The sequence below is a fragment of the Anastrepha obliqua genome, chromosome 4 (genome assembly GCF_027943255.1).
Source record: "Anastrepha obliqua isolate idAnaObli1 chromosome 4, idAnaObli1_1.0, whole genome shotgun sequence".
In the NCBI taxonomy this organism is placed as follows: Eukaryota; Metazoa; Arthropoda; class Insecta; order Diptera; family Tephritidae; genus Anastrepha; species Anastrepha obliqua.
In genome coordinates this window covers 42,370,632-42,383,316 of record NC_072895.1, presented here as the reverse complement: position 1 = coordinate 42,383,316, position 12,685 = coordinate 42,370,632, and the positions used below count along the sequence as shown (strand labels likewise).

The window sequence follows — 12,685 nt, the reverse complement described above, 5'->3', positions numbered from 1 at the left end:
CAAAGTGTAGGCAATGCACTGATCAAAATACCGCGACGTGCAGTCAATGTACTCACGGTCGTGTTTGCTTTGATCAAAACATAACAAAGACACGTGAGTCAACCCGCTGTTTAGTATCGGTGGGAATAACAAAAGCTGAGAGGAGGGGAAACATTAGTAATCGGGGTATTCACAAGAGCTTTTGTTGTTTTTGCTCTTTGTTATTGCTTCAGCCAACTATGAATGGACAACCTATGTTTACCATGTCATGCGATGGTAGGTAGGGTAGGTAGGTAAGTCTGGTGGCTGCCAATATGACACACATAGACCTGTCGTAGGTCCGTTGTGATACCACTGGACCTTCTTCTTTACACTATGGGATCCCTTTTAAACCATCCTGTGGCTTTTATAAGTTAAGCTAACTTCGTTAGTTTAAGATGCACTACCAAGCGTGTAAAGTCTTCTTCTAGCTAATCCTTCATTCTCCTCTTCTGTATTAAAGTAGCTTTTACAGTAAGTTATAGTTATAGTTACAAGATGGCACAAAATTAATCACCCTATCGAAGATTTGCAATTTTTGTTTTTGATTTTGATTTTCAATGGCGTTTTGGAAATATATGAAATCTTTCAGTTATTTTATATATTTTCTGTTATTTACTAGGTTGTTTAATAAGCTTTGCGGTTCGATAAGAAAAACACAATTTTATGGTTTGAAAGACATTTTATTATTCAGTATAGTCTTCTTGAACATCAATACACTTGTTTCAACTAGATTTATGAATTCTAACCCTAAAGTGAGAATCTAGAAGGGCTGCAAAATACTCTTCCACACCTATTATGACTTCAACATTTGATGAAAAATGCTTTCCACGCATACATTTTTTACGTCTGGAAACAGATGGAAATCGCTATGGTCCAAATCTGATAAATACGGTGAATGCTCTAAAAATCGAACTTTAATTCATTGATTTTAGCCATTGCCAAAATGTTCTTGTGACATGGTGCATTGGTCTGATGGAAAAATAATTTATTTTGTGAACTGGGTCTTTGAACACGAATTTTTCTCTTCAGCTGGTTACAATAATATTCAGAATTTATTTGTTTTACCAGTTTGCAAGTAATTTACCAACAAAATTCCTTTTGCGTTCCAAAAAACTGATGCTAACACCTTCATGTCCGATTTCTGGGCTTGACCTCGTTTCGGAGCAGGTTCACCTACCTCTTTAGCCTCTTGTTTCGATTTAGGATCATGACAATGGGTCCAAGACTCAATATATCCTTTCGAAAATGCTCTAAATGTTTGCTGAGAAAGAGCCATTCGAATGTGTTTTTGTTCCATTGTTAGCGAATGCGATACCCATTCTGCACAAAGCTTTCTGAAACCCAATAATTCAGTCAAAACACTGCTTACACTGCCCAATAAGGTGCCGAAGGCTTCTACTAAATCTCTTTCAGTCACTTGATAATTTTCCATTACGATATTTTTTGTTTTTCTACGATTTCTGGTGTTGTTGCTGTTTTTGGACGTCGTTGACGTGGATCGCCTTCAAGGCTGTACGTTCACGTTTAAATTCAGCAACCCCACAAAATTTAAACCACAATGCTTGACACCTTAATGGTGAAAAATTAACAAAAATCAACGAAACCTTTGAGAAACTTCAAAATTGCACTTTGTTATATATTAAAATTAAATAACTAATAAAACGACGTACTAAGAATTTTCCAGGTTTTTTAGAAATTTTTTTTTATTTTTTTTTGGAGAAATTTGTTAAATGTTTTTGAATTTTGTGCGAAATTTGGAGCTTTGGATTCTTTGTTTTGTTTTCCTGTAGAATGCACTCTAGCTTTATATAAAAAACATAAAAAAATTAAATACAAAACAAAAATGTTAAAACTATAGTTTTGGAAAAATATACAGTTACACTACATACATACATATGTCCACATATTACATGACTGCATACATACATATGTATGTATGTATACCCACAAGCGTTTTGATTTTGTATTGCATTTAATGAGGCTACGAGTTTTTTTTGCATATGCTATGAAAACGTATCTATTTATATTGCAAATATGCAAATAACTTCCTTCCCAAACTCTTTTAAAATATGTTCATATTCTATTTATTCCGCTATTTATGTATATCTTACGCTTTAATTCTTCTAATTTAGATTTGTGAAAAACCTTGCCATCAATTGGCCTTTTTATTATTAAGCAAATTTATTCACTATGATATTCCTATTTTTATTCACAAGTACCCTTTTAGGCTGTATTTGTTATTGTTGTAGTAATTATTGTTGCACATGCAACAAATAAACTGACCCATACAAACGTCTTATTATTGTACGAGCACTTTACAATACCCGTATCAGCATCATCGACTCTTTTGGACGGCGCTTATCGTGTTCGTCATTGTTGTCACTGTTGTTGTTCTTGTGTCGACTAGACGGTTTTAAGGTTGTTCTAAATATATTTATCGTCGCCTCGTTTTTTATTTATTTATTTTTTGTTTTGTTGTGTAGCCTTGGTTAATTTGGTTGGCAAAAAATCACTTCTCGTACATACATACATACATATATACATTGTTTATGCTGGTGTTGTTTTTATTTATATCTTATGTTGCATCATCATATAACCTAACCCAGCAAAAGACTTGCCGTATGCAGATGAGGTAACATGTTGAGGCTTCTTTTCGAGGCGATTGAACTTGTTGCGTTTTCTTCTTCTTCTTGTTTACGTTATTTTACTTTGCCTAGTTTTGCTTCCATGCGCTCGCTAATTTTTCATGGACACTGCAGTTTGAACTTGATGGAACGGCATTAGAGACGCCTTTATTATCAGCATAGCTAATCGCAAATGTCGTCGAATAAGCAAAACTTATAGAAATAATTGCTCGTACATATATGTATATACATACGTAGCTGTAAGTAAATATGTGCAGAAGATGCATGTGCATATTGATATTGCACTCACGCTGCTCGTTTTAGCTTTGCATACTTATGTAACTTTTGTCCATGGCTCACATTTTCACCATTTTTATAAATTTGTTTGTTTAGTAGTTGAAGTGATTACACTAGTTTACAGCCGAAAAAGCACAAGAACAAGACCATCCCATACTTATGTATTTAAAATCAGTTGCGGTTTTCGATATATCGCCAAATAACGGGTTTAGAATAAAGAAAGCTGGTAGATCATACAAATTACATCTTGAGAATCCATTGGCCGAACAAAATAAACTGTTAGATCAAATTAAGAGACATACAACTCTCCTATTTCTTTTTTTGTTTTGTGTACTTAATTTTTCAAAATCAGACGTTTTCAAGATATTAGCAAAGTGCTAAAAATATTGCAGTTTTTTTTTATTTTAATCACAGGCGTTTAAATTAAAGATTTTAAATTGTGTGGAAAAACATATTTGATTTTTAAAGTTATTAGTTTGGGGGAAAATTAATCCATTATTTTTATTTTTCATTTTGCGCAAATGGCTTAAAACTGTTTTATGGTCGATCTTTAGCACCTGGGCGATGCGACGACTACTAACATGCTGGTCAACTTCGATTATTTCTGCGATTTTATCGACATTATCGACATTTTCCTTAACATGAAAAATGCCTGAACGGAATAAACGAAACCAAAATTATATGTAATTAGCTTTTACAGTATCAGCAGCAGGAGCGCCATTCACAATTTCAGCGGCCTGGCTTGCATTTTCGCCTTTATCAAGGAAAAACTGTATAATTTATCGAATTTTTTCTTTGTAGAATTCCATTGTTAACACTTTGTAACTCACAACGTATCATCTCTACAAACATCTACCGAGAAAATAATGTATTTATTTGTCCCCAAACTAATATAAAGTGGCCGCTTTTATTTAATTTTTCATAACTCTTACATTCTCTGTTCGATTTGCGCACTTTTTTAATCTTCATATTTTCGTAATAATTTATTTCAAAATTTTGAATGGCATCCATATTACCTTCAATGTGATGAATTGGCCCGAAACCGTTCCACAAACAGCAGCCCACACCATTACTGAGCCTCCCCCTCTTGCTTTATGATTGGTGAGACGAATGCTGCACATTTTGGCCGCCGCAGGTACTTCCTACCATCGACCAACTTTATTTATTTTTATTTTATCGCTGAATAAAATATAAGTCACTGATTTTGGGTCCAGGATATGTGCTCTCGATCAAATTCATTTCGACGTTGTTTTTGTTGTTGTAGCAGTAACAATTCGGCGTTGTCATTGCTTCTTCCGTGCCAATTGACTGTGAAGCTCTGCTTCTACCAATTGAAGCCCAACTTTTCGTTATTGGCTTTTCCAGGTGAACAAAAATGTCTCGATGGATATCAGGAGCACTCTTCCTCTTTGACAATCTAACAATCATCCTATCACTCTGGTTAGTGGAGGAAATGAGCTGTGCGTGAGGTATTGGACATTTTTTTTTATTATTTTCCCGTGGTCGACGCCCATCGTAAATTATAGATACGAATTGTGGCGCTGAGTTTCGAGGCTTTTTTGCTAGATTAGATTGGTAATGATATCTTTGTCGAACATCATAGGGATTTAGGAGCGTAACAGACAGTTTGCCGTTCTGCAAAAAAGGACTTTTAGACCCATCAAAGGGGCTTTTCTCAAAACTTAATCTTACTACGTTAATATGGTCAATAAGTGCTTGATAAATCCTGAGTCATCTATAAGTTACTTTGTATCTTTAATTAATTTCGCTATTTAGTAAATTCTTCTCAAAAATATGTAAAACAAAATCAAAATCGACATCTGCATTGAATATTTTTTGTGGATGTTTTGCTTTGCATTTTTAAGGTTTCACCAGTGGAAGCGTGCGAGTAGAGTCGTCCCACACAAACACTAAGCAATGATCAATGTGCGGATTTGATGTTGTACTTAAATGCTTTGTTTGACCTGTACCTTGATTTGTGTAAATCTAAACTAAGCTGGCTTTACGCATTTTTCATTGCATTCGTTGAAAAGTTAATTACCGTTCTGCGATTCACGCAGTGTAGAAAACAATGTTGCAGTCAGCATTTTTATTTATTTTCGCAAAAACGAAAAAAAAATATGTTCAGCTAGGGGAAAATGAGGTGTCGATTAGTTAGAGGTGAGGTGTGCATATATAAATACCTGTATGGTGTTAAATAACTTTAACACTAGGATTTATTCACAAAACTACAAATATACACTAAACTACTATATACAAAAAAACTATACTCAAAACTACAAAAACCTATAAATCTCAGTTTCAAACCTTGTGCAAATTTGACAAATATTCAACAAGTTTCCATCAAAATATCACACTTCTTATCACATTGATTTCTGAAATCTTTTCTACTGGCAATTTCGGGCAAAGAACTTTTTTGCCATTCGTCCATTCCCTTTTCTACATCATCCATTGCCTTTTCTATTGTCTCTCTTATCTACATTAACCTAACCCAATTTTTCATTTCTGTTTACAAAACTTTGAAACTGCTTTAGTAGTGTCAGTTCTTTCACTCATCTCATCTACGATTACGTCACGGTTAAGTTACGCTCAATTTTCCAATTCAATGTGCCTAGAATTGTATTTTATCATTGTTGATTGAAAAGTTTGAACTGTAAACAACTTTTGCGATTTTCAAGTATTCAACATTTGCTTAAGGTGTGCTGGACCACGAACTGATTTCGTTACATCATTTAAAAGTGTGTATGTACAATATAATAGACATAATGGGTTCTGAGTGTCCTTTACTCCGCACCTGACCATCTAATTGTATTTTATTAACTTCTGCCAAGGTTTAGTATTTCCAACTATGATTAAGTTATGTGGCATTAACCAAATATGGCTCATACCACATCTCAAACATGTGCAGTACGGAAATTTCAGCTTGTATGGGAGGTGCCGTGCCTTTTTTCCGATAACCACATTTCTTCTCCATAGGTATGGGATTGACATCGCATGGGATGTCTTCGCATCAAATTTCAGTACAGTATGGAAATTTCAGTCAGTATGGGCCCCTATGCAAGGCCCATAGCCACAATTTCAACAAAATCTTCATAGCTTTCAAAATATATTTTAGTATTGATTGGCTTTATTTAACTTCTAAGAGCTGCCATCGCCTTTTAATGCATAAAATAATAATAATTTAATTTCTTTTTATTAATTGCAGTTTTTCTGAACAAAACAAAAGTGTACAACAAAGAAAGACTGATAAAGGAGTTAGGGAAACGTCCAACCGGTGTGCCCTTAGTCACAATTTCAAATCATCACTCATGCTTCGATGATCCAGGATTATGGGGTAAGGTGTAAATATATATAATACATAAGTACATATGTATGGTATATCTGCAATTTATTTGTTTTTAAATTTATTTTATTTTTTTTATATATAATATAATATATTTTTTTTATTTTTTTTTATATTTTTTTTTTAAATAACTTGACGCTGCCAATCGTTTGCATGTGCGTTATCTGAGGTAATAGCAGGGCTTTTGTAAACTGCACGTGTTTTTGCATCTTTGAGCTTCTCAACATTGCACTTCTTTTGCAGTTTGTGTTTAGTATTTTTATTGACAGCAGCTGCTATAAGTTTAACTATCGCGATGAAAAGATGGTGATCGCTAGATATATCAGCGCCATGTTTGTTGCGTACGTCCATAAGGAAACCACGCCACCTGCGACTTTTATTGCAATGTGATCAATTGGGTTTTCGGTTGTGCGATGGGGTGAGGTCCATGTTATTTTGTGAAAGCGCTTTTGATTAAATATTGGGCCACCAATGACAAGATTGTGTTTAGAGCACCATTTTCAGTGAGCGCTCTATCGTCCCTTTAAACCCATATTGCTCTGGCCGACTAACTATGTCGCCGCTCTTGATGTTGTTCATCACATTCGTAAGTCTGCAGTAAAAGCGTCGTTTGGTGTCAAGGTCTGCAAAATTTGTTGGCGCGTTGCATTGGACTATGGACACCTTTCTTGCTCTTGTGCGCAGTCTTATCGAGATGATTCTTTCAGTATGCGCTTTCCATTCTATCAGAGCTGCAGCAGCTGACTTGGACAGGAGGAAACCGACTCCACTCCTTCTCTGGTGATGGTTGGTTACCAGGTGACTTCTCTCGCGTCGGGCCACCTGATTTAGCAGAGACCAAACACAACAAGTTGGCATCGTTCAAACTCTTTACAGAGTTGCGGAAGCTTGGTTGGCTCAAGCAGTGAGCGCACATTCCATATTCCCCTTCGTGATCCGATTTTCATGCTAAAGGTCTTCAACAGTTTATCAGAATTAGCAGTATCTTTATTTGTGTGGGTTTCAGTAATCTAGAGATTAAAGATGAGCAGGTAGATTGGCCTTCTGCATTCGAGCCTGGAACCGGGGCTTCCTTGCTGATGTAAAGGTTATACCGCCTTGACTCGATCGAGAGAGCCTCGTTAGCAAAAACAGGGCATACCAAGTACAAAACAGTAAGTTGAAGACAGTGGGCGGTGGTTGTTAATTGTAAAGGAGTGGCTGTCTTATATGCATCACTTCCCCATTAAACCCGCAAATCTTTTATTTTTTTATTTTGTATGTATATTTTTGTTTAATATAATATTATTTTATTTTATTTTATTTATTTTTTTTTTATTTTTTTTTATAATTTTTTTGGAATTATTTTTAATATTCTTTATTTATTTTTTTTTTTCTTATTTTCTATCTTTTTATAAAAATTTTCAAAATTCTGACCACAACAAAAGCCGTATATGTAACTTTAGGTTTAAAATTTTATCCAACATTTAAAAATTCAACAAATTTTCATCAAAATTTTAAATTCTTGAGTTTTCTAGAAAATTCTAAATACACAGTTTTTTAGCCGATTCAATTTTAACTCAATATTCTGCCAGTTTAAAGCCGCTCATAATTCGCGAGGATGGTTGATAATATTTATTTGGTGACAATGCTATGCATTTTCTTCCATACGACGAAACTCGATTTTTTTATACGGAGAAAATGCAAGACCGTCAGCAAAAAAAAATTGTCAAAAAACAACGTGTGTTTTGAGCCACTTCAAACTTGCACTTTTTTATACCAAAATTTTATGGGCTGCAAGCTGGAAATTATTCTAAATATTCCGATTAAAAGGTTTGAAATTTTGATAGAAAAATGTTGATTATTTTTTAATTTTGCACAAACTTTGACTATTTAGTTTTTGTAGAAAGTTTTGCATTTGTTTCCGTCGCGATCGAAAAATTATCAGAAATCAACGCGATTTTTGAGCCTCTTCAGAATTTCCAAGATTCAATGGGATATGAAAGTGAACATTTTTTGAAATTTTATAAATTTTGTATATAGTTTTAAAATGTAAATTATATATTGTAATTTCTGAAATAAAATAAAATAAAAAATTCAAAAAAAATATATAAAAAATATTTTTATAAAAATATAAAATAATTAAATAAAAATAATATTGTAATAAGTTGCCGAAACTTTGCAATGTGTCGCGCTGCTATTATTTTGAACACAGGTGCACATATACAATTGAACGAAAATATTTTTGATTTGCAGGTGTGCTTCCAATAAAATATTTATGCAACACATTTAGGATACGTTGGTCGATGGCAGCGCATGACATTTGTTTTACCAATAAATTTCATTCAAATTTCTTTATGTATGGTAAGTGAAACGTTTTAAAATAAATAACACAAACTAATTATGAGGGAATTCAACTAAATAATTTTTATTACTATATTATTTTGTTTATGCAGGAAAATGCATTCCAGTGGTACGTGGCTCCGGTGTCTATCAGGATGCAATTAATTTGTGTATACAAAAATGTGCGCTCGGCCATTGGGTGCACGTCTTTCCCGAGGGTAAAGTTAACATGACCAAAGAGGAGATGCGCCTCAAGTGGGGTGTGGGTCGTATTATATACGAATCGCCACGTATTCCGATCATTATACCCATGTGGCATGAGGGCATGGATGAGGTATTGCCCAACACAGAGCCCTACATACTGAAGTGGGGCAAAAAGGTGACACTAAATATTGGCAAACCAATAGACTTGCACGATTTCATACAGGATCTCAAAGATCGCAAAGTGCCTGAACCGGAGGCAAGAAAATTAATAACCGATAAAATACAGGATGTGTTGCATGTAAGTTTGAAAGATTAGCTTAATAGTGAGCTTTATATATATTTACATCTATACTCCTCTCTTTCTTGCAGTATTTACGTAAAGAAACACAAGAACTTCATAAAAAGCGGCTATAGAAATTAAGTAAATTTGTTGTATATAATTATTTAATTAAAATTATACTCACAGACAAGCGCCTTGCGCCTTTTTAGCTCTTATGTGTTTAGGAAAAATACAAGAAAAGTAAATAATTTATCACGAAAATATTATAGAATTTAAGTTTCTCGAACAAAAAAGTGCAATACTTTTTTCAAAGCTTTCTATCTAAACTTTTAAAATTTATGTAGCTATAACGCCAAGCGAAATTCAAGTTTCCTTAATTTTCATTGCAAATGATTTGTTCCTTAAAAGTAAAGACGCTCATTTATTAAAAATATAACAGAACTATTGTATTATAACAAAAAGTAATGTAAAAAATCTGACGCCCCCTAAAATGTGTCTTTGCATAGAGGTTTATGTATTATATTATAACCATCGTATCTTGCCTATTTTAGTTAAAATTTTAGTTGTTTGTCTTTTAAAAAATAAACGAAAACTGAAATACACTACCTAGGCTCATGTATTCGTACACTTTTACATATTGTGTTTTATGTAGAAATAAATTATGTAAATATGACTAGCTATAATATAAATACATAACGAATGTATGTATGTACCAAATATCCAACTGAAATTTATAGGTATGCGAATTAAAATAAAACATATTTATATACTTAAATTGTAAGCGTATTGTGACCGTTGTGCGAATCGTATGTCTAAGCGAGCAAGAACATACTTCGAGCTTGTGAAAAGAGCCTGTGAAAAATGTTGCATGTAGAAAAATCTTATTTTAAAAACGAGCATCACTGTCAAACTTTTAAGTATTATAAATATATGCAAATTGTGCTAAAAACTCGATACTTAAACGTTTACTTAGAAAAAGAATAAAATGTAGGGCAACAAGTAGAGTTTTGAACCATTTACACTACTCATAGGGCGCTTAAGAATTGTCACTCCGGTAAAAAAGTGTAAAAAAACCCCCGGTTTCGTCAAGATTGATTTAATCCACTTGTGAAATAACATCATTAATATGACTACCAGGTGTAGGCCGTGAATGTACCTCCAGCATATCTCCTTAGATTCAGCACTTGAAATAATCATAATCGGGAACTGCCTAATGAGGATGCATAGAAAGGGTACGGATTTCCAATTAAATCAATTTTGTCGCAGTTGCAGTATCGAAGCGGAAGTTGAGTATATAGAACATCCTTGATACCACCCCATCTTGACTAAGGTGCAACACCGTTTGCTGTACAACCACTTCTGAAAATGCTCAGTGACGCAAATGCGGAGCATACAAATTGCGCCTTTACTCCAAATATATAATAAATATATTTCTGCAGACTACAGGCTGTTGTTGTTGTTGTAGCAGCAATACTAAACCCTGACATTGTGCTGTAAATCACCGGTCGTCTTCGTCTAAATCATTTAAAGGTAGGCCCAGGGAAAGGGGTGGTAGATGAGTGGGTTTGATTGGGCATGTGAAATGGTGGTTAGTGTCGTGCGGGGTGCCTTCACATGCTGGAGATGTGCTTAGGATGTCGGGGTCAACTCTGGATGGGAGGTTTAACCTGCTACAGTATTCAGAACGTAAGTGTGCCAAGGTTACGCGGGTCTCACGGGTTAGCTGGAGCTATTCGTCTGCTATGGGTGGTGGTTGGACTCCGATAACGGCATTCGGGGGTCGGGAGCTTAAGAAGGTGGTAAGTGTTTTCCGATGAAACAAAAATGTTTTAAAGAAACAGGTAAAATAGTTCCTTCGGTTTCCAGAAAAAAACATTTCTTCTTATTAATAATGCGCCATGTCATCCCAAAGAAGGAGAGTTAAGGGGTATTCTAGTCTAGAGGCCCGAATTTCGAGCATTTTTTGACGATGAATAAAACAAAAGCTATTGATATTTTTACGATACATTTTTTTATCATTTATTTATTCATATATTAGGAGCACACAAAATAAATTTGAAAGAAAAAAAATGAATTTTCATGGAGTTATGCGTCCTTGAAGTGGAAGGGGGGAAAAAAGTTATGTCCCCGCCTTCACGATTTCTACCCTTATGGTCATCTGAAAAAAAAAAAAATACAAATTCTTAATTAATATGAATGTCATTATCGTATGAACCAGAAAAAACGGAAAAAAAATTTTTTCCATAAAATGGCGGCTACTCAAAAAATTGAGGTCGATTTTTCTCTTATTTTTAAACTTTCTCGAATTGTTTACACATATTAAAAAATTGAAATTTCCAGTTTTTCGAGCTTCATACGATAGAGATATATTTAAGGAATATTCATGACAAATTTCAAGCAAATCGGTTGATTAGAACTTGGGATATCGTGCCGACCGTATCGAACGAAGTAGTTTCGAGAAAAACACTTTTGAAGTTCGGCGTCCGCTCAAACCAGTCAAGCTGTCGCGTCACTAAAATAGTTGTAGCTTCGAAAATAATTCGAATTTTGAAAAATCCTTTTAGGGAGATATTTTTGAATAGTTAAACTATCAAAAAAAAAAAATTTTCGATTTTTTCAAATTTTTAGACTAGAATACCCCCTTAAAGAGTTACAATGGCCAAATATCGGTAATGTGCTTTCCTCTAAACGGCGCGGCTCTAATATAGTCCATGGATCAAAACGTATAAGGCTTACTAAATTGAACTACAAAAAATTCATCTTAAGTCACATTACTGCTCGTGGAGAAATTGAGTCATCGCTCGATGAGTCATTGCCAAATATCGAGTTGAAAAATGCAATATGCGTTTTAGATAAAGCATGGGATACTCTGACTGCAACTTCAATTCAGTCAGCGTTTAAAAAAACTGTTTGAAAGAGCGTCTGACTGGGACTGTGACATTGTCTTTCCTCTTTTGGAGTTACGTTTACAGATAGCTGATAATGCACCCTAAATTCAATTCATTGCATCTTTGCTTCGGGAAGTGGAACCATTGCAGCAAGTCCCCCAATCTGAAATCGAGCAATGGATTGTGAAGCTCATTCGGAACCTACAGCTTTAAATGAAGAATACTGTAATGAAGACGACGAAACAGTCGGCGAGGGAACTAAAGACGTGATCCTTAATACGAATAAAATTACATTGGAGAAGGTAATATCAGCATTCAATATATGCTTGGATTGGGCAGAGGAAAACAGTGCTTGCCTAAACGATGTTATGACGCTGCAGAGGCACCAAAAACGAAAATTTCTTTAATTTCAAATGAAACTTATCGCTTTAAATTAAATATAACCTTTGTGGGTGTTTGGCCAAGCTCCTCCTCCTATTTGTGGTGTGCGTCGTGATGTTATTTCACAAACGGAGGGACGTACAGTTTCAAGGCGACTCCTAACGGCAAATACAGTTTGTGTCAGAAAAAAGGAACCGCGATTATTCATGCAATATAAATAATATACATTTAAAATTTCTTTTACATGAAAGTATGTACAAAACTACGAGTCGCAAATACTCAATAAGCCGTGGACTGTCCTTCCGGCAGGATGCGTTTTCATAGT

General features: G+C 34.5%; 1 protein-coding gene across 4 annotated transcripts in view; it reads left to right on the top strand.

The window, feature by feature from the left end:
* The window catches only part of LOC129245070 (tafazzin), a 36,347-nt gene extending 26,302 nt beyond the window's left edge, over window positions 1–10,045 (top strand). For all 4 annotated transcript variants that reach the window (XM_054883038.1, XM_054883036.1, XM_054883040.1 and 1 more), the window contains exons 3-6: window positions 6,148–6,276; window positions 8,521–8,628; window positions 8,721–9,109; window positions 9,181–10,045. In XM_054883038.1, coding sequence (XP_054739013.1) covers window positions 6,148–6,276; window positions 8,521–8,628; window positions 8,721–9,109; window positions 9,181–9,225 — 671 coding nt within the window. In that variant the 3' untranslated portion in view covers window positions 9,226–10,045. The remainder of the gene's footprint in view (window positions 1–6,147; window positions 6,277–8,520; window positions 8,629–8,720; window positions 9,110–9,180) is intronic.
* The last annotated feature ends 2,640 nt before the right edge of the window (window positions 10,046–12,685 follow it).